The following is a 24190-nucleotide window of genomic DNA, read 5'->3' as shown; positions in this document are numbered from 1 at the left end:
TCTGCTCAGTCTCAGCTTGTGAAGGCTAACAGGTCTCAGAGCAAATTACAATATTACTGATTTTTTGCTTTTGCTGTATCAGCCAAGCAAAATACATATGAAGAGGTAAAACACATGAATAAACAAACAATAATGGGACAAAATAGGCAATCCGTACTCAAAGATAAAAATAGAAACACACACAGGACAATATTGGAGGTATCAATAACGACTGTGCCAGGTTTACAGAATCAAAGACTGTTCTGCGTCCCCCTTCATTTTGTTTCTATTCTTTCTCCCCTCCCTTTGGTGGGAACTTCTCATGTGGCACCTTGGCCCAGAGCAGCATTTTCTGGGAAGTCAGTAGTGGCAGAGAAGTTGTGTCCAAGGAGAAGAAATGTTTGGCATTACCAGGATATTTCCTAGGAATTGTAATTTGTCACCTTTCCCAAAAAAAAAAAAAGATTTTTGCTATTTACAGTTTATTTTCTGGTAGCTCTTTGAGACCTCTGGTGTGGGCCAGGAGCCCACTGTGTTACCTGCTGTGCAAACACAAAGCCCTAAGAGAATTCCTGCTACAGACAGTAATAACCTTAATCTAGTGAGAGTGATCACCTGATATAGACAGAAGGGGGAGCACAATGAAACAGTTGGAACAGAGGGTGTTCAAGTCCCTTCTGATTTATAGTAAAACTTAAAAAGAAGTTGCATGGTGAATACATATCCTAGCTGGTAGAAGGACATGGAAGGATCTTCCTGATGAACTTAAAGAATTTTCAAGGAAGGGTAAATTAAAAATAAATTTGTTAATTAAAGCCCAGGTCTAATTAGACATAGAAAAAATGATGGATAGTTTTTCAAGGCTCTTTAGCAAGCATTGTTAGAAAAATTTTCAAAAAAGCTCAGTGTGTAATATATAGCTGAGTGTCCCAAACACTCTTCAAAGTCTCCTGGTAAAAATACTGATCTGTGCATATTTACCTGCCTAGCTCACATTTGGACCCTTTTGAGGAGCTGGTCACAACTGTAGAAAGTGAGCCTTTGGAATATTCTGACAAAGATGAAACCAGACAACAAAATACTATACAGTTCAGAATACTGGCCAATTTTTTAGGGTTACCAGCTAGGGAATCCTCAAAGTAGAGTACTGGAACGGGAATAAATCATGGAAGAAAATCTCACTCCACTCTTGAGTGCATCTGCACCAAGCACAGATGTCTCATGAACTGGGAAAGTGCTGGGCTGTCAGTGATTTGGGAAAGTTGTGGTGTTTGGTAAGATCCCTGAATATGGGTTACATTTTAATGAGCTGCTTTTGGGAACCTTGGCCAAGCATCTCACTGTATTAATAGCTTTATGGCCGTTGTTTGGACTATCAGTGGACTTCTGTGAGCTATCTGTTAGCACTTTCTTTCCACTATGTAACATTCTAAAGCTTATATTTTGTCGCAGCATTTTCTAGCTGATTTGCTTAGACTTCCTTTACATTATGTGTATGTATTCCCCTGCCAGAAAAGGCTGCAGCAGATAGAAAACCTGTGTGGAACATTCATTATCTTTTCTTGTATTTACCCTCTCAAGAATCTGGCAAACCTTCCGAAGTATGTCAGTGAGGTGGGTCTGAGCAGCCAGCTCTTGTCTCTTCTCAGAATGTGATCTCTTCCTAGCATCCTTCTGCTATGGCTAATTGGTGATGGCCCCCTTTGCTTTTATTCATACCTGCATAAAGGGCAGAAGGATCCAGTGTGCTGGCATGGCTGTTGAGATTTGTGAGTCATTCCTTTTCTGTCAGTGATCAGGAGAGCAGCATTGAATGACTCGCTTCCCCTCTCTGTTTTGGCTAATGATAAGTAGGTTGATCAGGACAGGAATTATGTCTTACTTTGAACTGTATGTAACTCACAGAGTTGGTGTCTCTGTATCTCTCAGGGGTATTTTAATATGGTTCATAATCACAGTACATAGGGACTGTAATGTTTCTTTCCATGACTGTAGCCTGTGGCTATGCTACTTTGTGTACTCATTCAGTACCCCTTAAGCTGCCTGCTATAAGCAATCTTTTAGCGGTCTTCTCAAGACCCCAAACAATGATGTACAGATTGTATTTTGACCTTATACGTGTAGCCCAGCAAACGTGTATATGAAGGCTAACTAGCATCATCTGGTCACTGTTTTACCAGATTCATCTCTCACATGAAAATCAGTACTTTGTATGCCCAGTTTGGCAAGTCCCAAACACTCAGTAAGCCAGAATTGCTTTCCTCCACCTGCAAGAATAATGACATGAGCTTAAATATCATAAAGAGCTTTTTTTCTGTTTGTTTTCACGCTCTTTGCCTTGTCTTTTTTGAGTCTGTAATTGAAACTGTCTTAGGAAGGCTGAGATTTTCATCTTGTCTATCCTGTAACTGCAGCAAAAAGCACAAAACTTTCACAAGACTTGTGAGGCAACTGTGACTCTTAGTAATGTACCGTATTCTGGTTTTGAGAAAATTGACTGGCTACTGGACTGCCAAGCAAATTACATTGATACCTGCAAACAGTGTGACGTATGATGGCAGAGTTGTTCTGAGCAAAGCAGAGTAAAAAGAGAAGATACAGGTAGGTGCCTGAGATAAGGTTTGTGATGGAGGGCTTAAGAGGCAAGATAAATCCATCATCAAGTAGTAGCTCTGTGGAAGAACAAGTTTCTTGAATGGTTCAATGGCAACCTAATGCAAATATGCAAATGATTACACTTTGAAAAATTAGATTAAATTCTCTTTTTGAAGAGAAGGAAAATAAATTATTAATAAAAATTTGGCACCCTCTTTTGGGGTACACAGCAGAGTTCAGAATTTTCCAGTGAAAACTGGGCAAGTTGAGATGTCCCCTGGAGTGTGATCTCTCTGGGGATCATTCCCACAGGTATCATCAGCTCCTAAGTGCCGCTGCTCCTCTCAAGCACCCTGGTGTGAGCTATTGCTCTTTGCTGCCATTTTTCTTCCTCTTTTATGCCTTTATAAAAAATGCTTCCCTTGACATGCAAGGCCTTGTTCAATCAGTCTGTGGTCCCCGCCTTTCCTAGCAGAGAGGTACAAATACCCTGTCTGCTTTGCCTCCTCAGTGGGTGACCAGATAGGCAGGGTGCACACAGCAGCTTTGGAAAAGGGTTTAGAATATGTTCTCTCTCTCCTCTGTAGTATTGTGGCTCAGTCCCCAGAGCCCCAGGGATGCAGCATGTCACATTTACAGCTCCTACATCCTTTTAGCCACCAGAAAACCTGCATAGTTTAAGAAATTGAAGCTTTCACTTAAGATGTGAAAAAACATGTCCAGAACAAAAGATGATGCCAGTTCCTTGCCTCTCACCAGAGTCATGAGGAAAGAGCCAAGCTGCAGACTGTATTGAAAGTGAGGAGGGTAAACTCCCCTTTCCTCCTTTCCCATCCCAGCCCCAACCCAGCCCCCAATAAGGCTTCATCTCTCCGTGAATGGAGTCCCTCTGAGCATGATGCTGAGCCAGAGGAGTGACAGGTGCCTCCTGATATGCCTAAATGAGAAGAACCAATCGGAGGAGCCTGCCCAGCTTTTGTTGTCATCTGGCTTTGCTCACGAAAGATGAGTTTGATTGACAGATGCATCAAGGTTCACAGTTTATTGGTTTTTGCAAAAGAGCCAGATCTGCCAATTTAGACAGGGGAGTGACACAAAACTTTCCATCTAAATGGACTAATTTTACCACAGGGAATTCCCAGGCAGAGCGCGCCAAGGCAGGCGCAGTCCTGTTTTATTTTTTAACAAGGACTGAATGACAAATATAAACGACAGTTCTAGGCTGACGGAACATCAGCATTTGACACTTCACAGGGGAGCAGTGAAATAAACAATAGGCAGAGAAATTGAATTAGAATCAGATGAGAGTCAGCTAGAGAGGGAGAGGAGGGCCTGATTCTCTACCAAATCATTTATAAAAGAGCAAACTGAATGCTAAGTAGGTATAACATGCTCACATCCTGGTTTATTAGCAAATTCAACCTACTAGCATATTACACTTGTGGAATGTAAACTGATCACTGGACAAAGGTGGGTGGTAGGGGAGACCAGTGCACAGGGAGTGGGAGCGTACAAGGGGTTTCTGTTCGTGGTGGTGTGAACCTTTTGTGATAAACTTACCCTATGTTACCAACAGACTCTACAAAGTTAGAGAGCAAAAAGTACGACAAGTTCAATTAATTTCTCCTGTTCCCTCTGGCACGTTGCCTGCAGAGTTCTGTCCAGTCTTCTTGTGTTATGGCACTTGCTAACTTTGGGTACCCAGCTTTGCAGCTTTGTCTCAATTCTCTTCCTGCTATTTTTTTCTCTAGGACTTTTCAGTTTAAAACAGGCAATCCATGACATTTAAGGAGAATGATTCTGTGCAGAGTGTGTCTGAGACTTTGGAGTGTGGACCATGTCTGCTTGAGATAAAAGGTTGTCTCAGCTGATAGCATTAGCAAGCTATTATCCTGTTTCTATTCAGCTTTAACAGGGGGATAGGATGTATAAACTTTCCTGATGGGTTAGACAGCTAGCTGTTAGCTAGATGCTGCTTGGTAGAAGTTTGGATTCCTGGATTTTATGTCATGCTCCAAGATTTGAAGCATGTCTAGAGAAGTGATTTTCAATCCTTTTCAATTAGCAAACAGTAAGAACAAAAAGCAATCAGCAGAAGAACAGCTGCCAGTATAGTGCATCTAGGTCCATAAGCTCACTTTCCCCAGTTACATTAAAAGCAGTTTCCTTAAAAATAAACTGCAGATTTTAAAAACATAAGTTAAAAACTACTGGACTTAATGTTAGAGAAAGGGGCATGAAAATAAGGGGCTTTGGATTGATTTGCTTGTTAATGATGATTTGACTTTCATATATGAGTCTGCAAAGTGTGTATGTGGAAGCTGCCTTATTAGCTAGGTGCTATAACTAACTATTGCTGGTTAGGGAGGTGCCAATGGCAGGTTTGTAGTTAAAACTGCATTCTGATGGAGACTGACATGGAGAGAAAATGCTTCTTTCTTCTGTATACAGAGGTACTGTACCTGTGTGAAATCTCACACTGTTCAGTCTTATACCCTTTGGATTTTCTGTGTAGTTTTTGTTTGTCTTCCTTTCTTAAGAGTTCAACAGGGTGTCTTTGAAATTGGCTTCAGATTGAAAGTCATTATGTTTGTAATATTTCATTGTCGCTGTGTCTCTTTAAAACAGAAAGATTCCTGTCCTTTTGAACAGGCACAAGGACAAAGCCAGAGTAATTCTAATGCAAATAATATGTTTTGAAAGGAGACAGTTTGGAAGTGAAGCCATTTTTGTTATGTTTCATACCAGAAAGCTTATCCTTCAGCAAAGACTAGTGCATAGTTCTCAGTGAAAACCCCATCGTACATTGCATTGTGTCAAGACAGTCTCTTACAGTTTTTCTCCCAAGAATGGAAGCCACAGATGATTTCAGTTTCAGCTGGTCAGTGTTTACTTACAAACTTTGGCAGCAGAAAGTTAGGCTGCCTGTAGTAAAGACGGCTGTTGCCTCTGTCTTGAAACCTGGTGTTTGTGCCAGAGTAGTAAAGGGGACTGTGGAGAGCAGCAGCAAACAGTAATGTTAGAGAAGTCCCTCTGAATGTGTCGGGGAAGGGTGTGTGTGGTGAAGCCAATAGTGCCTGAGCAGGGAATGTGGGGTGCAGGATGGTCTCCCCAGTGTGTATGACAAGGAACATGGGAGGGTTTATACCTGAGAGGACAGGCCGCAGAGAAGGAGGAAGGGGGCTTACAGAGAATCCATGTTTTCCACATGAGGGGCAATGCTGAGGGTCAACATGCCTGGGGCAGGAGAACTGGCAAGGCACTGAAAGGGATCTTGAAGGAAAGGGCAGAAGAGGTGGCAGGAGGCAAGGGCTGCAAGAAGCAGCCAGGGTTGACAAGGGGGGTTCTCCTGCTACGGGGCTAAGGAACAATAGAAAAATGTCCTCTCCAAGCAGCTGCTATGGAATGAATTTGCAGGTAGAGTTTCGAACCCAAAATGATCAAGCATGCTTTGAATGGGCAACTTCCACCAAAATGTCACACAGCAGCAGGCAGGAAAAAACTCGAGTCTTTGACAAGCTTTGGTATCAGACCAGCTCTATCAGCCTTGCCCGGAGTTACAGTGCCATTTCCAGGTCTTGTGACATTTGAGCTGCTTCCGAAAGCACTAGACCACAGGGTCCCTGTGATGTGGTGAGACACTCATTTTTCACTAAAAGAAGTGAATTCTGACTCTGGCAGTAGAAGAAGCACAATTAATAATGTACCTATAGACGTCCTGAGAACACTAAAATTAAAAGTAAAACAAAAGTTCTTTTGGTTTTGTTTTATATACGTGTATATAAATATATATATATATATATAAACATTACATGATTTCCAGTCAATCTTGTAATTTTTGTGTGTGCTTTGTTCATTATTTTCAAGTATGAGGGGCTGGCAGTACAGGCTGTAACAAACTTCCTTTGCTTTACTGCAGACAGATCCTGAATCACCTAAGTCAACTGTCCTGAAGATATTCCCAGCTTTTGTTCTAAAGCAGACAAGAATTTATGTGCAGACTGTTTACTATGTGTATCTTCATTAACAGCTACGTGTTTAGTGATCCTTCCCTTAATATGTTAAAATATTTTCCTTTGGATACAAGCATCATTGTCTAGATTTACTAGATGATAGTTTTCAGGATCAATTTTTTCCTTTAAAGCATTGGTGCCATGTTTGCTGTTCTTCCATTTTTGCCATTCCCCAAGTCCTTACAGTTTTTCAGTACTGATTGTGTGTGTGTCCAGTAAATTCATCTGTTACCTCGATTAATACCTTTAGGTATGTATTATCTTTCCTTGCCTACACCTCATTAAAGAACGTATTTATTTTTAAAGAAGGTTGTCATAATCTCATAATGTTCCAACTTTTCTTTATTTTTCTTGTCAGAGTAATTATAAAGAGGATTTCTTTACTTAGTGTTGCATAATCTCTTACAATATCATTTTCCTCATCAGGAGACAGACTGTGGTGCTCTTTTTAATTTTATCACATAACATTTTCACACTGAGAACTTCCATCAATTATGCAGGATTATTAAGGGAACATAATACTAGTTCGAATGGTAGAAATAGCTCTTTCATGCAAGTATTTGTTTTTGAAAGATATAGAAGTTCTTGGAAGTTGCAAAAGTTTTGTTGTAGTTCTACTATCAGTTATGGAGACTTACACAGGAATGTCAGGGTGAAGTTCTCTGGGTGGTATTGAGTGCAATACAAATGAGATGATCATGCTAGCTTCTAAATCTTTCTTCTAAGATTGTTTTACCAGGATGAATTTTGAAAATCCATTTTACTTTCTTCTGGCACATCTGTCCGTTGATTCTTAACATGTCTTTCACCTCTGACAGCAAATGTACATTAGTAATTTCCTTTGATTCCAGTCAGTTTAACCTCCAGGATCTCAACTATTAATTCAGTGTTTGATTCTTATCACCTAAACTTTGGTAGAGAAAGATAATTCTGATGCGTAAAAAAATTTTAGAATTTTGGAATCCAGTTTTGTTCCGATTTCGAGCGCAAGCATATACCTGCATCCCATCCCAGGCCTGTCTGTCTTGCAGGCGGCGGACACTGGAAACTTGGAGTCTCCAACTTCAAGATAGTTGCCAGGCAGTTTTGCTACAGTGTTGTGAAAATTGAATTGTTTTACAGACTGTTTGGATTTCAACAAATTGACTTTCACTTACGGAAAATGCCCTGTTGGAGGATTTTCAGCCTATTCTATTAATACTGCCAGGGAAAAATATAAACTGAAACAAAAGGAAATGTTTTAACTCTCTGACGAGCAAAAGCTTCATGAAAGCATTTGATTTGATGACAGCACTTCTGCACAGGCTTTCCTTAAGATACACATGTGCAGGCAGAAAGTCTGGCCCACTGGCTTTCATGAGCTGTTGTGAAAATATTTTTAACTGACAAAAAATTGTAAAAGCAAAATTGATTTAGCCTAGCCTGACTCCTTGCTACATTTTTACTCCGCCTCTATGACCTTAAACTGCGTCTGACTTCCTGGAGAATTAATGCTTGACTGAGGAAAATTGAGTGAATACCTCAGTATTTGGTATGTTTATAGCATACCTTAATGTAATGCCTAGCTCTTTGTTAGACGGACGATGAATAGCTTGGAGAATGGGTTATTAATGACTTTGTGTTTGGTTTTGCCCCCTGGTTGACCAAGATAGATAGAGATTAAGAGAGAGCAAGCTATAATAAAACATCAGGTGAAAAGAATTCCTCTCGTGAAACTAAAGCTGGGGTAGCAGAGAAGTAGGGGTAAGGCCTGAGAGCTGTCAGCCATGCACCCTTTACTGAGACGTTGCACACAGTCCCCACAGTGCCCTGATGGAGCATCAGGGCTGATTCTGGAAGACTCAAAATCCTCCTAGAGGCACGCTGAGCAGCTGTTGTTCATCCACAGCTGGGGCTGTGAGGAAACTGGCGTAGAGGGTAAGGGGACTCTGATCTTTCTGATGTTATGGCTACACAACAGCATTTTGATTTTCTGAACTGCCTGGGGACACCTGATGTGTTATGGATCATTGGGAATCAATTGAGAAGTATCAATAGAAGAGTGAGTCCTGCTGGTGGTGAATAGGAGTGGGGTGGTGGCTGGTGGGCTCTCAGAGGCTGGATTGCACTGTAGGGTGTCGGAAGCATGTGCGGTGCCTTCCATCACGCAGTATAGTGCTTGTTAGCAATCTTAGTGGTGTATACATGGTGCCTGAACGGTGCTAGGTACAAAAAATGTAACGTCCTGGAGACCTCACCAGGAATCTGTTGGGGAGAGAAGTGCTGAGGGGGAGAGAGAGAGAGAAGGAGAGGGAAGGAGAGAGAAGGAGAGGGAAGGAGAAACAAGCCAGGAGCCACAAAAATGACATACCAAAAAAAAATTTGTTTTTATTTCTCATGTGCACAAAAAGAGAAAAGAAAAGAGTCAAACAGAACTGAAGCGATGAGGAAAAGCCAAGAGTGGCTGCAGCAGCCTAGAATGGATATGACCCTGCACCTGGCGCTGCCCCCCTCCCTTCCGTGTTTTCATGTCTAGCTTAGCCTGGAGAGCATCAGCAGAGGTTCTTACAGTCGGATTTGTCATCAGTTCTGTAATTGTCATTGTTTGATCCCTCCTTCCTGCTTTGCAAGTTTGCCACTGTCCTGGGCCCAGCCAAGGAGCGCACTGTGGTGTTGGTGGGGTCCCTCAGAAGCCCTCGTTCTGTCAGTGCCAAAGGGGGCAGCTGTGATTCTTATTTCTTTTCCCAGAGGGGTGCTTTTTCTTAGGGACAAAGGGGTGGGTTTTTTCCAACAGTTCAGCAAACCAAAAATTCCTTTAGGAAAATGTTTATGTGCATATATAATTATATACTCAAGAGGAGAAAGAGGTGCAGGGGTTTTTGTTTTCCTTTTGTTGTTTGTTTAACATCTTCACATTCATGATGTGATTAACTCTGAAGTCTTACTCTGAATTCAAATCATCGCTACCAATGGGTCAGAAAGCATGCAGCCTTCTCCCTGTTTCCACAGCTGGGCTCATTGCCACCAACCCTCCCCAATAGATTTACAGGTCACAAGACTGTCAGCTTTAATGCATCCACACCATGCAACCCTCCCCCAGTCTTGCTCCACATCCCATTGGGCCAAAGAGACATGGGAGCTTCAGAGAACAGGACTCAAAAGTACTGCCCAGTTTTAAATGCCATGGTCCCTGTTGATTCCAGCAAAGCAGGGTATTTGAGAACTTGGGAGACTTTTTTCGCCCCCACAAACAAATAGTGGCAGAAGGAGATCCAGTCACATAACATTTCTGCTTTGTCCATTAGATAAAGCAAACATAGCAGCAGAGCTAGGAATGATAGAAGAAGTGATTGAAGAGATAAGGAAGAAGAATAAAGAAACAAAGAATGATTTGTGAGAAAAAGGAAAAGAGAGAAATGTAATGGAAACAAATTAGTTATTATTCAGAATAATACTTAACACTTCGACAGGATTTTCTTTCCAAGATCTCAAAGCACTGAGCTGGTTCTAATCAATTCAGCTGTGCAATCCCCCTGTGAAGTAGGAACTACAGTTGTCCTCATTTTACAGAAGATTAGAATTGAGGCATAGGGGGGAAATTGGACTTGACAAAGATTCTCTAGAACCACAAGGAGAACTGGGGTGTTTGAGATCCCAGATACCTGCTTTCACATCAGTAATGCTGTTCCCTCTCTGGATAAAAAAGTGCATTGGGAATGAAGAATAATGGAAGAGAGGGATAGAAATGGAGTGGAAAGAGAGTGTGAGAAAGAAATAGGAGAAAGGGAAGAGACAGCAGAATGGAGGAGAGAGATGTGAATCATAGACTTCACTGGATTTTGCATAGTGATTTCTTCCTCCAATTCTTTTTCATTTTTTCCTGTAAAAATTTTTAAAGAAAAATGAAAAAAAATTCCACCTATAACAAAGCAACTGTTGGCCTGTTGGGGAAGGGGTCCTTCCAAGGTTTGGCTGTTCCCTCAGGTTCTGGATTTGTGCTGTGCTTTATTGAACACATCGTTTTGTTTTCAGTGAGCACAACGAGACTTCCACAGTACAGACAGCGTGTTCCTTATCTACAGGATGAGACGAGGCTGTTTTAATAACTACCATGATGAAGATGGAGATGAACTTATATACAAGAGGAATTGCCTTCACATTACACACATTATCTTCCTACAAAGCAGCAATTGTTTTTGCAAATAACATAATATTAAATAATTGGTAGAATTTTTGCGTTTCCTGCATAGTCCAGTCTAATGGAATCTATATGAATATTGATGGATTTCTTCTGCGTAATATCACCACATAAATCCCCATGTCAGCTACTAGACTTTAGCTATAATACTGCTTTACAATGCATCCACCGACTGTAAATCAAAACAACCAACACAAGAAACTCTTTGGCAAATGTAATTCAGTACATTCGCATGGGGGTCTACAGATGATGGTGGAAGAGGATTAGACTGCCCAGTCCTTTGCATAAATCTGCTTTCCTTTTAATTTTCCTAGTCAAACTACATGCCATACTTCTGAACTTTCCAGACCAATCCAACGCCTGATGGAAATCCTCTTTTGTCAGTGGAGTTACACCAACAATGGATTTGGCCCTCCGAGGGTCAAATCAAGCCAGCCACGAGTGAGCCAACCAAATCCTGCTTTCATACCCTAGCTCGTGTCTAAAGTTTAGTGAAACACCGTTATAAAAATAAGCATTTCTGAGCTGCTAGCTTCTCTTGAGGTGGCCCCTGGACTGCAGGTTGCCAAGTATGAGGCATGACAGTCTCCTTTTCTCTAGCCTTCTCAGGAGGTTCACCTTGCTAGACCTGGGATTTACTGCCTCTGCCCCGACCACCTGCTGAGTGAAACTGGGTGGTGCACAAGTAAAGCAAAGGCTGTATCGAGAGACTAAAAGGGAGACTTAGTTACAGGGTCCAGCATCTATCTGGTGTCTGTGGAGGAAAACAGAGAAGGAGTGATGAAAGTAAACTTTCAGAAATTACTCAGAATTTTCTTCTCAAATAGAATAAGATCAGATAACGGGCCAAATTCTGGTCTTGGTGACAGTGTAACAACTCTGCTATTTGCAGCAGGTTAGTTAGAGGTAAGACATGCAGAATGACACTTTTAATAGATCATGAGTAACTTCTTTGATTTTATTCTGTACAGGAACAGATTTTAGCTCTATATCTTCTATGTAAACTTCCCCCCCCCCCAAATACCCTTATTGTTTGGGCACCCCATTAAAGAAGACACAGACCTATAATCAGCTAGAGCCATGCAAGGGCTAAAAGTGTTAGGTGAAAGGGGCCTTTGGGATCAAAACAGCTGTTTACTGATGATGGATTTCATACATACAAGTTAAACTTGGAGACAGAATACTGAGTCCACAACCACATCTCCTCTGAGGCTTGGAACTTTGGATTTTATACATGATATTGGCTGTACAGATTGCTCCGCTGTTCACTTTTATGCCCTTCAGGGGTTTGATTCTCAATCCTGTCTTTGTCCATGGACAGTAGCCCATGAGCTTTATCTGAAACCTCTCTAAAACAACAAGGTTCTACTTTGGCAGACTTGGTGCCCTGGGGACAGGCTATAGTTGCCTTCATGTTTTCTTTGAGTATTTTTTAGGAAGTGTCAGTGCAAGGAACAGTTTATGAGTTTGCTGACAATACAGGAGTAATAAGCATCTCTATTGACAGTTAGCCTTTTGCAGAACAGTGTTTGCCAGTCACTTGGGAACCAAAAAGAGCAGAGAATCCCTAGAGAATCATCAGGTGAGCATTTGGGATAAAGGGTAAATATTAGGGTGCACAATATAGGATTGAAGATGAAAAGATGGGGCTGTATGTTGGGGCTGGCTCATAGGATGCAGGCATATGGATTTGAATGGAGGCCTATAAATTAGTAGGTGTATGAGCAGATGGACTGGGAATCAAAGGGGGCCCATATAGCAAGGCTATAGTGGTTAGGAAATTAGGTGCTGGGCACAGATAATGAGGCTGTTGTCACCGGCAGCGGGATTCTGGAGAATGGGTGTTGGGCATATCTAAAATCGGGAAAGTTGGGATGTGGGTGAACTGAAGTCGTCATGGGCATAGGGGTCAAGGTAAAAGGAGCGGAGGCTAAGGGCTAGGGAACCAAGCAATAATCCCAGCCAATCCTGAATTTGTCCATCTCAGTCTCAGCTGTCCAGAGAGCAATCAGATGGGCCCACATGAAGCCCCACACTTTCCACCACACAGCGCAGTTAGAGCGCAGCTGGGCTTGTTTTCTTTGTTTGCCAACCAGTGACATGGAAAACGTTTGTTGACTCAGAGTGCTTTTTTGTCGACTGATGTGTTTGGTAACTTTGTCAGATGTGACTTGTCCACACTGCTCCCCAGAGACAGGATTTGGGAAAGGGGGAGGAGGCGACGGGGGTGGAGCTGGCATCCAATCCTCTCCAATACCACCATCCCATTGTAGTGCAAAACAGAAAGGAAACAAAACCCTAGAGTGAAAGAGGAGCATCAAATGTCAGAGGAACTTGTCTGCCCTTCAGGTGGTGGGGAGGGATGGGACTTGGAGTTTTATTTTTGTAGGGTTTTTTAATAATTATTTTGGTTTTTTTGTTGTTTTTGTTTGCTTGGGTTTTTTAGAAAATTGGGGATTTGTTCTTTTTTTTTTCCTTTTTACAGACCTTCATGACAAAGCATAAAAACACAGTTATATTTATATATCTATTTATATATTTCTTCATTTCGTCGGTTGGTTTGTAAATGTTGCTCCATCCTCCTGTCTGAGCTGATTGTGTGTCACAGAAATTGGGGGTGTATATGTGAGGTTCCTCCCAACTCTGGCCTGCAAAGTCACCACGCGTGAGGTGCAGCCAACTATGGGGGAAGCCATGCTGGAGAGTGGGGATGAGGTGCACAGAGAACCCCTTGTGGGGTGCAGATAGTTACTTGGTCCTTTTCTTCATTACCAGATGGGCCAGGTCTGTACTGCCATCTCTGCTCTAGCCAGACTGTTTCCTCTGTCCTGGGAAACAGGGTGAGCAAAACAGGTTTACACATGTTGAAGAGCCCGCCGCAGAAGAGCGTATCTTTGGGGAACAGTGTTTCGTGAGCGGCATTCTCCCCTGCTTCCCCTGGCCCTTACTGCTCCCAGAAGAAAGGGGTCCTGTAAGGCAATGTTTGCCAGCTGCATTGCTTCCCAGCCCCCCTGAGGTCCTGGAAGCCAAGGGGACTTTGTGTGGCCGAGCTTTGCCCAGGTGCGGTGGAGGGCTCCCACGGAGGAAGCCACTTGTCTGCAGGCTCTTCCTGGCATGGGGAAGCGGTCGGGGCAGAGGGCAGGAGGGGCAGGGGGTCTCAGTCTTGTGTGGCGAGTGCTTGGTCCGGCGCCTTCGTGGCGAAGAGGAAGGAACTGGACTGTGGGGAGGGACGGAGAAGGTCTCTTCACCCTTCCCAGGGATGGAGGGAGGTGATCAGACAGGTACAATGTGGAGGCCTAAGCTGTCGCCCTGCAGTTTCATGTGGTTTCCATGGTAACTAGTGGCGGTCATAGGCAGCGGCAGCAGTGGGAGGTGCGGAGCCCCGGGATGTGGCACTATAATAATAAGGGGAACCTGAAAGTTAACACAGGAGAAGAATGGACTGGTTGAAAGGACAAACAGTAAAAAATAAAATAAAAAAAAAATAATCAAACGAAGAAAAGAAACAAAGGAGAACTGAAAAGGAAAGGAAAGGAAGAAAGGGAAAGGAACCAAAAGAACGAGCCTGGGGTCTCAGCTCTTGATGGGATTAGGGAAAACCAAACAGTGGAAGCCAGCCAAGGGCCACATTTTAGTGGAGAGATGCTACTGTGGCCTCTGGCTCTGAAACCCCTCTATGGCAAGGAGATCCTTTTGCTCCTTCTGGCCATCGATAAGTTGCCGAGAGGGAAGCCCATGAGCGCTGCAGCACAAATACGCCGCACCTGATCCACAGCCACAAGGAAAGTGTCAGGACCAGATGTTCTAAGCATACCTGACAAAGTATAACAGGCCACTTTTAAAACCAGGAGGGGAGAAATGAAACAAAATTGCAATGTTTTATTGCTTGGGATTTTGGTCACATTTGGCATGAAAGCTCTCTAGGTGGTTATTGAATGTGTGTTAAATAGTGATTAATTATTAAGATCACATTTACTGAGGTTTAACCACACTGGAATAAAATGTGCATCTATTATCCAGTTGTTAAACCTTAGTAAATATGTAGGTAATAGTCACAGCTGATTTATTTTACATATAACAAATCTATTCATATTGCAAAGAAATGTTGTGTTAGAAGATATGGTCTTATGGGAGCTTTTTTCCTCTCTGAAAAAAAAAAATTACTATTTATGGGCATATTAGTCACTGGAAATGGACATATCCCTGTAAGAAAACTCTGTTGGCTATTATAAATCTAGTGATTCAGCCCATCTCCTACTCTGGACACTGTTCCAGCTAGTCTAATAGGAAGACCTTCTATGGTATTTCCAGATACCCAGGAATTTACTCTGGGTTTAGCTTGGGAGAAGAGTGAAAACTCATCTGGATTTTTAATCAGACCGTGAATGGATGCTGATTGCGGCCTGAGAGAATAGCAGAATCTGAATTTAACTTCTGATCTAATCTGGAATATACTGTGGATGCAGTCCATGGAGAATCTAGAACTGAACTGGAATTCTGAACCATTTTATGAAAGAGGAATCAGTTCCAGAACAGATGCAAAACACACATGAGGTATATACCCATCTAGAGACTAGACTGGAGAGTGAGGAAAAGGCCTCTCACCTGCCCAAATACTTGAATATACACTCTTCAGAAACCAAAAAAAAAAAAAAATCAAAGAAAAGAAAACAAAGAGACAAACAGAAGGAGCGCGAAGCTGGGGGTGTGCTGTGGGAAAGAGGTACTCACTTAGTAATGCAGGGTTGCTGAACCGCCAGGCCTCGTTGTAGGTTGTGTACTGAGGGTGGCTGTAGGGGTTCCCTGAGAACTCGCTCCCTGGAAGAAACCAAGGAAGGTGTGAAATACAATTAGAATGAAAATTTGCATCTGCTATTCCATCAAGCCAGTGTTCATACTGAATCTGTATGCTAGCAGGAAAACTAGTGTATGTAGCTTCCTTGCCCAGCTGGGACACTGTAGTGTTTGTTTAGCACAATGTTGCTTACCCATACAATTAAAAAATCATAACATTGACCTCTTCAGAATCAAGAAATTAGTTTAAAATAATGAAATTCAATAATACAAGTAGATAATTAAACTGGTTTAATTTTTGTTGCCTTCTGACTTCTGATTCTCAGGTTGCAGTAGGATTGCATATGCAAGGTTTTTCTGCAATTAACTATCAGCTTTCTTTTAAATAAAATCTAAGGTTTTCAGCAGCATCAAGACAGCAGGCATGGGAGCTCACAATAAACTCATTGGAACTAGTGCTGTTGATGGCAATATGTATTGCTAAGTTTTGTTCGTAGGGTACTGAGGGTGATGACGTATTTGTGGAGGAGAGTATTGTTTGGTTTTGGAAATGTTCTGAGAGTAGGGTGGGCTTAAATATAAAACAAAATGGAAAACATATGAATCAGTCTTTCTTTCTTCCTCTACATGACGGTGTTAGTCAGAAAAGTGATTCATATAGGATTAACCCCACCTTTATGCTTAGTTAGTGAGTTACACAGAAAACTTGCTGTATTCCAGTTCCAGAAAATAATTTTCTAATGATTAGCGCTTTAGGTACTATTCTGAATCTGAAAGACAAGCTGGGCTACAGCTCCCTTTTTCACATGTAGTAAAATGGGCCCAAACCGAAATATACCTGTGGGATTTGTGATCTAATAAGACTCTGACACAAGATCCAAATGTTGTAGAGTCTTCTTAAATATTCAGTTTTATTGTGCGTAAGGAGCTGAGTCTCCTTGTTTTACAGAAGGCTGTGCAGGGCTAAGGGAATTATATTTGGTAACTGAAGAGGTATGGTGCTGCATTCAAAAATAAATAAATCTCCCAGAACTTAAAAATTTATGATTCTGTTAAGTAAAAACATGCCACTACCTAATCATAACCTCAATTTAATGCAGTACCAACAGACTGGGGACAATTAAAGCCATCCGAAAGGCATTACGCACTTAAAAGACAGTGAAAGAACAGCATGACTATTAGCTTCTGGTCTGCCCTGAGGCAGGGGTGGACTTGTTAGAACAGAAGTGTTTAGAAAGCACCTCGGGTTCCTGCTAGATAGTATGGAATAGGGAAAGAAGGCAATGCAAGACACAAGACAGGCTGGATGCCTGTAATACAATTACCGAAGAAATGTCAATTAATTATACTGTAATCTCTGCAAATCTCCCCTCACCGGAGAGTTAAAACTAAAACCACAGATTCTCAGACGGTGGCAATGAAGTCTGTTAAACTCAGGGGATTTGCACTGGTTTAAACTTGAGAAGAATCTGTCCAGACAGGTTTTTTAAAGACACTCAGGGTAATAACCAAAGTAGTCAGTATGAAAATGTGTATGTATCAAGAACAATCACCATCCAAAGGTACTTTAGTCACAATAGTTTTTAGTTTCAGTGTAAAACATTTTGTGTGACAGACCTTGCTAAATACTGGTTTAATGATAATACCTCAGCATATTTCCATATCTAGAAACATCCTGCACTGAAAATCCTGACAGCTAGCTAGGAAGGAATGGGTGAAACCTGCTAAGGTGACCAAGATGCTGTGGGATATGATACAAAGGCAGAAAGCAATGCATAGTCCAGATTTATCCCTACTGAAGTGACTTATCTGTGGGATATACTGGAATGAGTTTGCCCCCCAAAGAAGGAAAAAACCTGTCCAGATGAGAATTTCTGCTTTGAAATGCCTCATATAAACATCACTTCTCTGTATGGAGAGAAGTTCTGACATTTCAAGGCTTCTCTCTCATCCTCTTCTAAGTTGTCACCCTAAACTGTTTTTAGTGTTCCTAAAGGATGGGTTAAGTAGAGGAGAAAGAGCCCCAGTTATGGAGAGCTGGGGAGGAGGGAGGGCAGCCACTGGAAACGGTGTTTATTGACGAGGAGTGAAAGCATGCATGCAGCAGGATAATGAGCTTTTGAGCTCAACTGTGACCAAGAGGAACTGAGCTATCGCCTTCCCCGATCACTAATGAAACAAGTGTAATTTCCTCATCAACATTGGATTCTGTTTAACGACTCCCTGCCGTTGCCATCACCAGCCCTCTGCAGGCTCTACACTGCTCCGTGTAAACTGCCAGTGCCTTCAGCAGATGCTTGCTTCACCAAAGCAGTTTGCAGAAATTTGCTGGCCTTTCTTGGAAAGAGGAAGATTTGAGGCAGGAATCAAAGGTGCTCTGTTACCTGTGCAGAAGACATCTCAGATGCATAGGTTAAGTGTAGCACAATACCTGATTCATCCTTCTTTGAGTGACTAACCCCTGCTTTTTCAAGTGTGTGCTCAGGGACTACTGACTTTCATCCACATCTACAGCCTGGGACCTGAAGTCACAGGCAAGGGCAAATCCAGGATATGTATCTTACCACATCATCTGCATAAACCCCAGAGGTATTTGCATGCATGACTGACAATGTTGCATGGATGTACTGCTACTGGAGACAAGCTCTTCTCTAGACTGTGCAAGTAGAAGTCCAGTGAAAGGTTGTCAAGCATAGAGCAGAGCAGCTTTGGTTAGTGCTGGTCAAACAGTCTTCTCCGAAACAGTTTTCCACTGGAAAATGCTGTCTCATTGAAATGGAAATGTTTTGCATGAGCTTGTCAGCTTCAATGGAGTTTTGGAAAGAAAAGTTCTGAAATGATTGCAAATTGAAACGAAGTATTATGTTTCAACTTTCTTGTTTTGTTTCATTTTGCCTTTCTCATCTCATTTAATTTCCTTTCAATTCTTTTATTATTTTAATATGTCTTGACATCTAGAACATGTTGACGTTATTGAAATGTTTCATCCTGATGTTTGCAAATTGAACTATTTCAAGATTCTGACTCCTCATACCAATGCAAGATGAAAACAAATGTCAAGAAATTAGAGTTTTGCATGGGCTGGAAATTCTAGTTTCTGACCAGTTCTATTTTTATCTCTGCACCTTTATTTAGAGAAGTCAGAGCCTCTTTCTCATATTCACTCACATCTGGACAATAAGGTTTGTTTGCGCGTCAGCATGTTTCTTAAAGATACTCCCTGAGTGGTTGTCTTTCTGGCTTCTTGTTTCCAATGCAGTTAAAGCACTGATCTCTGATCTTTCTTGGCCTGAGGGTGTGTAACAAACCGTTGGCAACATCATATTTGTTTTCTCTGTTCAACCTGGACTTTTAACAGAGGTTGCAAGCAAGCACAATGGATCGATCTCATGAGGCCTATATTCTGTGCAATCTGTGCTCTGGGAACCTTTACTAACAGTATTTCTTGGTATCTGTATTTAAATCTTGGCACGTTTAGTCTTCTAATACAGAAACCATGAGGCATGAAGTGAGCCTAGCAGGTGGCAGGTTCAGAACAAATAAGGGAGGTACTTTTCACACAATAGGTAGTTAAGCTACAGACCTTCTTGCCATAGGTTGCTACAGATGTTAAAGGCTTATGTGGGTTCAACAGACACTGTTTTAAGTTTGTGGAGGAGAAACCTGTTGGCAGTGTTTAATATTAAATAGAAAGATACTAAGTTTGGTTTAGGAAGTCTTTGAGCTGCAACTTGTTGGAGGCTGGGAGATCTTTTGAGAAAGTACTGATACTGATACATGCTTGCTCTACTCTTGTACGCTTCCTGAGGCATTCACTTTTGGCCCCTGACAGTGTGACCCATTAAAGCCAAGTCTTATGTTCCTTCCCAGGAAGCCTCTTTATCTCCATCCAGCTTCTTGGCTTCAGTCACATTAGAAGACAGGAATAGAAGGGCTGCCAGGCTGGGTCTGACCAGTGGGGTATGACTGAAACAGCCAGAACTTGATGGTCTGTGGAAAGATGCAGTGACTACTGCAGGACGCCTGAGTAGGCCACCAGAAAAACTTCCTCTAATTGAATGTTGACATCAGGTTTAATGTAAAGATATCCATTTGACTTCAAAAACCTTATTTTTCTTTGAAGTACAACTCAACTTTTTGTCTTTGTCATCCAGTTTCTTTTCTTTTGGAGGTATTTGTGGTTTTGGGGGACACTGCTTCTTATGGATAAGTAGCCTCTACACCAAGGAGCTGAAATACCCTGTTCTTGGATAAGTGACCCCTGTGACTAGTGGTCTTAAAGTTTTTGTCACAGTTTAGATATCAGTATCATCCTTGTGATGAGGATGTTAAACTTACATAGCAGTCACTGAACAGTTGAGAAGTTGCGAAGTTAGAAATTGAGAAGAGCCTGTTTTTTCAGAAGTACTATTCAGAGAGCCAGTTATTTTGGTGTTATTAATCACTTCTATATGCCATGACCTGCTGTAAGTTTTGACATATAACTGACTTAAATGTTGATAGCTGAGTCTACCTACTGTTACTGTGTGGGGGTTTTTAATTAATTCATATTGTCTTAGTGCTTCTTTGATTCTGGAGACAAACCATCTCCCTGAAAAATTTTGTGTGAAAGGAGATGCCCTACAAATTTGCCAAGACTGCACCACCCCAAAAGTTTACCAACTATACTAAGGGACTAAAATCGGGGTGAGGAAGGGACCAGTCCACTATCTTTTCCTGATCTAGAGCTCAATCACATCATCTTCATAATATAGCTTGAGATTCTGTTGTGCCTTAGGATCATAAGCGGTAGGTAGCTTGCTAGCTCTGGAATGTGACCATAGGCATTAGCCGGTACTTCATGGCACATAAGTAGTGATTCGTCATTTAAAGATGTTAAGACTTTGACCTGCAAATATTTCCTATCAGTGATATTGTCAGTGTCCTCGCTGCAGTGTATGTTCATTTAGATAGCTGTTCCAAGATTTGGATGAGGGTTAAGTTATGCTTTTCACTCATAAGCCCTGGCAAATCATATCATAGTGATTTAAGAGCATTCTGTCCTCAGCTTTCTGCTGCTTCAGTTGTGGAGTCATCCCCTCAGTAGCAGAGGTTGCAGAATGGACTGTGTACCTGCTCATTAGCCATCACAACCCACAACCCAGGGCAGTAACAGAAACAGAAATCAGTGGCAGATGAAGTTCTGTGTTTTGAGCTACTGTGGCCAAGAAACAAAAATCCTACCTCTTCATTTATCTGCTGGGGATAATTTCCATCAGAGGAGTGGGGAATAGAGCCTGGGGTAATAAACTCTTCAATTGCCCTAGGGTAAATGGACCTCTCTTCTTCCTAAACTGTGGGAGAATCCATATGCCAAGAGAAGGTATTTCTCCAAGGCATTGGGTAGCAAAGAAACAGTTTGCCTTTGGATGTAGGATTAGGTAAACAGTTTCTTGGATTGGAGTCACTATCTTACAAACAGGAGGTAGGTAAGTAGTTGGTTGTTGAAAGTGAATAGTTAGTTTCTCCTGAAATGCTGTTAATCATTGCCAAGTTCTTAGCTAGTTTAGGCTATGGACAGTAGGTCTCCAAGAACTGCAGGTACTAAATTACCATTGATGATTTTCAGTTTGATGCCCTGGCTTGTGATATAAGATAAGTTGTTACTCTAACTTAGTGGATAGCTGAATATCCTGAGCCACGAGCAGTACATAATAATCTGCACGGGTCATTGGGAAATAATTACATTAGTTAATGAATACTAAGGTTAATTAATTACCAATTAATTGCCACAGGTTATAGATAGCTAGTTGCCCATAGCAGCAGTGAATCAGTTACCAGGGGAAAAAAGATATGTTACAAAAAGAGTTGTTAGCTACATTGGTTATAGGCGTTTGAAGATTTCTTTATGAAAGGAATAGCCCTCAATATCAGCAAAGCAATAGCAAAGCCCACTGTAAAATCTCTTACAATGCTAGTATACTGTTCAAACATATATGCACCATTTCTGAAGTCTGGGGGCTGACTTACCAGGAACCATCCCTGCAAGAGTTGAGGTTGGGTAGCTGCCTTGTCCAGTTGGGGGAACATGGGGTGGGTAGCCAGGTAAGGTGGTGCTTGCCATATCACGACCTGGAAAGAGAAAGAACCAGAACAGGTGATCAATAGCAATGAAGTCTTTCAATATAGATTCAATATCACCTTTTGTCCCACTGTCACATGACTAGCAGCTTGGTAGGCAAGTGCTATGCAGCCTTCTCTTACGTAGGTGCTGTCCATCCACTGAAAATTTTGGGGGAAGACTGTGGCACTTTTGAACTCACCCCGTAAGGATGGATGTTAAAACTTAGCTTTGTGAGGCTCAAAAGAATTTCTTTTGTTTCATTGTAGATTTTGGATCTATTTTAACTAAATCAAAATGGCCCTGAACTGCACAGAGATTGGCAGTGTATTCACTGCCAGAGTAGCTGAGGTCCTGTCTATATGCAGTGGATGCAGTTCCAAAACTGTGGTGATGTTGCTTTAGGGCATGGTCAATGTGCAAGGCATTGGAAAGTGATCCAAGAGTTTTCTGTGCCTGTCTCTCTTCCCGCCTCTGCCATTCACCTGCTGATGATTTTAGGCAAGTCACTTCACCTCTCTGTGCTGCTTTTTATGCTGCAAACTCTTTGGTGCAAGGGCACACTTTTAGTACATTTGCATAGTGCTAGCATGAGATCAGTACTGGTTGGACTCCTTCCACGTGCTGGTGTAACATATATAATAAAAGAATCATGCAAATTCGTTTGAGTCCCATTTAATTTTTATCACAGGTACAAGTTCTTTTTAGTAATACTTAAAGTTGTGATATCTTTTCTCCACCAAAGAAGCAGAGAGGGGTGTGGACTGGGTCAATGATTGTAGTTTATTTTTCATTTCTTAGGAAGTGCAGCTGGAGGCTTCTTGGTTGATGCCAGAGGCATTTCCTCATTTGGACTGGTTAGCCTGAAAATGGGCCAGCCAGAAGGGCATTTGCTGTTAGTGCTTATTGCATTTAAATGAACTAAAATCATCTCAGAAGCTGCGGGGAGTTTCAAGCCAAAAAAAAAAAAAAAAAAAAAAGGCTAAATAAATTAAGATAATCTTTCCCCCACAGCTGCTGGGAGATTTACAGCTCAACCTCCAATGCTGCCTATTGAGATCTCACCCTGATCCAGGCATCCAAAGCCTTTCACATTCACTAGGTGAACTGTAGCTCACCAAGAAGTTTGTGGCATTTGTTGTTCCTTTGATAAATTTTGTCTCTCCTGTCTGTTCTAAGTCGGGGGCTGGAATGTGGTTCGCCTTTAGAAGTGACAGGTTAAGTATAGCCCATTAACACTACTAGAGTCACTATATGCCAATAAAATAAGAATAAGAGTTGGTTTAGCTCTATTAGTGGCAGAATGATAACTGATAAAGCAGGCCCTGGAACAAGCATGAACCTTGGCCAGGGAATCAGAAATAAATAAGTTACACAGCAAAGCAAAAACTAATGAACACGGAGCATTAACCTGAAGGGAGGAAGTTTCTCAGGAATGAAGTAGGCTAAACCAGTGTCATTGCTTTCATAGGGCTTGACTAAAGATTACTGAGGTGGTTTGCTCAAGAAAAAAGAAATGCAAGTTCATTCTTTCTCCCTGAAGAGGTTCCTGATCAGTGGCTGATGTTCCTAGCTCACCTTCTCTTAGATAATGGCACAGAACTACCACATAACAGCTGAGCCATTTTCCAGCCACTCCCCAATACTGATAAAAATAAATATATAATGCATGAGGGATTTATATTCTACATTCTTCTACTCTTTTATCACCATCATTTCTTTTACCAATTTGTAGCTGTGTGTTAAGCTGTATGATTAACACCTACTAGATGTAGTTCTTTTTTTTCCCTCACATTCTTTTAAGGCAAGAAAGTTCTATGCTTAAAATTCATGCTCTTTTGGTTTCACTTATTGACTACCATGAGAAGTAACAACAGGTGATGAGTGAGAAAACAGTGTCACTGAAAAGTTAGAGAGAACATTATGTAGCAGCAGGCAAAATTAATTTATTCTGACACTTCCATTCAGGTGGGAACACATACACACTCACTTTCCTACTCCATCTATGCACATACACCTCTGTTTTTATTCAGACATGAGCGCACAGAGGCTGATGTTCAAAACTCAGTATGGAAGTGATCATCTGTCAAAATCCCAATCTTGAAAAAGAAGATAACAAACAAGTACAGTATCAACAACATGAATAAGAGTCCCACAGAGAGACTCTCAAAATGCTGTTACATACAAGCAGGCCCCTTCCATTACCTCCTCTCATCACCAATAGGTAGACAGGATTATTAAATTCTTGTACTCCAGGGCTATGGCAGTGCTAGCACCTATCCTGCTCATAATGTGCTTCCAACTCCAGCCATTCTCCCTTCTCCAAGAACCTTATGAGTGAGGAACTTCATCACTGTGACACTGAGCTTTTGAACACTCCCATGTCTAATTCTCCATAAGAGTCCTAAGGCAGGTGCCTTTCCTGAAACACAGTGCCTTCTAGGCTAGAGGGGGGTCATATATGACTGCATCCCCGGAGAACTATATTGTTGGGAAGAGTCTGTCAGGGGGCTCCTTGACTTAGGAAATCCC

General features: G+C 41.7%; 1 protein-coding gene across 5 annotated transcripts in view; it reads right to left on the bottom strand.

Annotated features, from left to right (window-relative positions):
- Positions 1-14037: 14037 nt before the first annotated feature.
- PAX2 (paired box 2) overlaps positions 14038-24190 on the bottom strand; it is an 84527-nt gene continuing 74374 nt past the window's right edge. For 3 of the 5 annotated variants that reach the window (XM_086466971.1, XM_086466973.1, XM_086466972.1), the window contains 3 exons: positions 21568-21669; positions 15496-15582; positions 14038-14159 (listed from right to left, as the gene is read on the bottom strand). In XM_086466971.1, the coding sequence (XP_086323097.1) occupies positions 14038-14159; positions 15496-15582; positions 21568-21669 (311 nt within the window). Of the gene's footprint in view, positions 14179-15495; positions 15583-21567; positions 21670-24190 lie in introns of all 5 variants that reach the window. The other 2 variants (XM_086466975.1, XM_086466974.1) reach the window with 2 other exon arrangements.

Source organism: Leptosomus discolor, chromosome 6 (assembly GCF_034619465.1).
Source record: "Leptosomus discolor isolate bLepDis1 chromosome 6, bLepDis1.hap2, whole genome shotgun sequence".
In the NCBI taxonomy this organism is placed as follows: Eukaryota; Metazoa; Chordata; class Aves; order Leptosomiformes; family Leptosomidae; genus Leptosomus; species Leptosomus discolor.
Note: the sequence above shows the minus strand (reverse complement) of the source record. Positions and strands in the feature narration are given on the sequence as shown.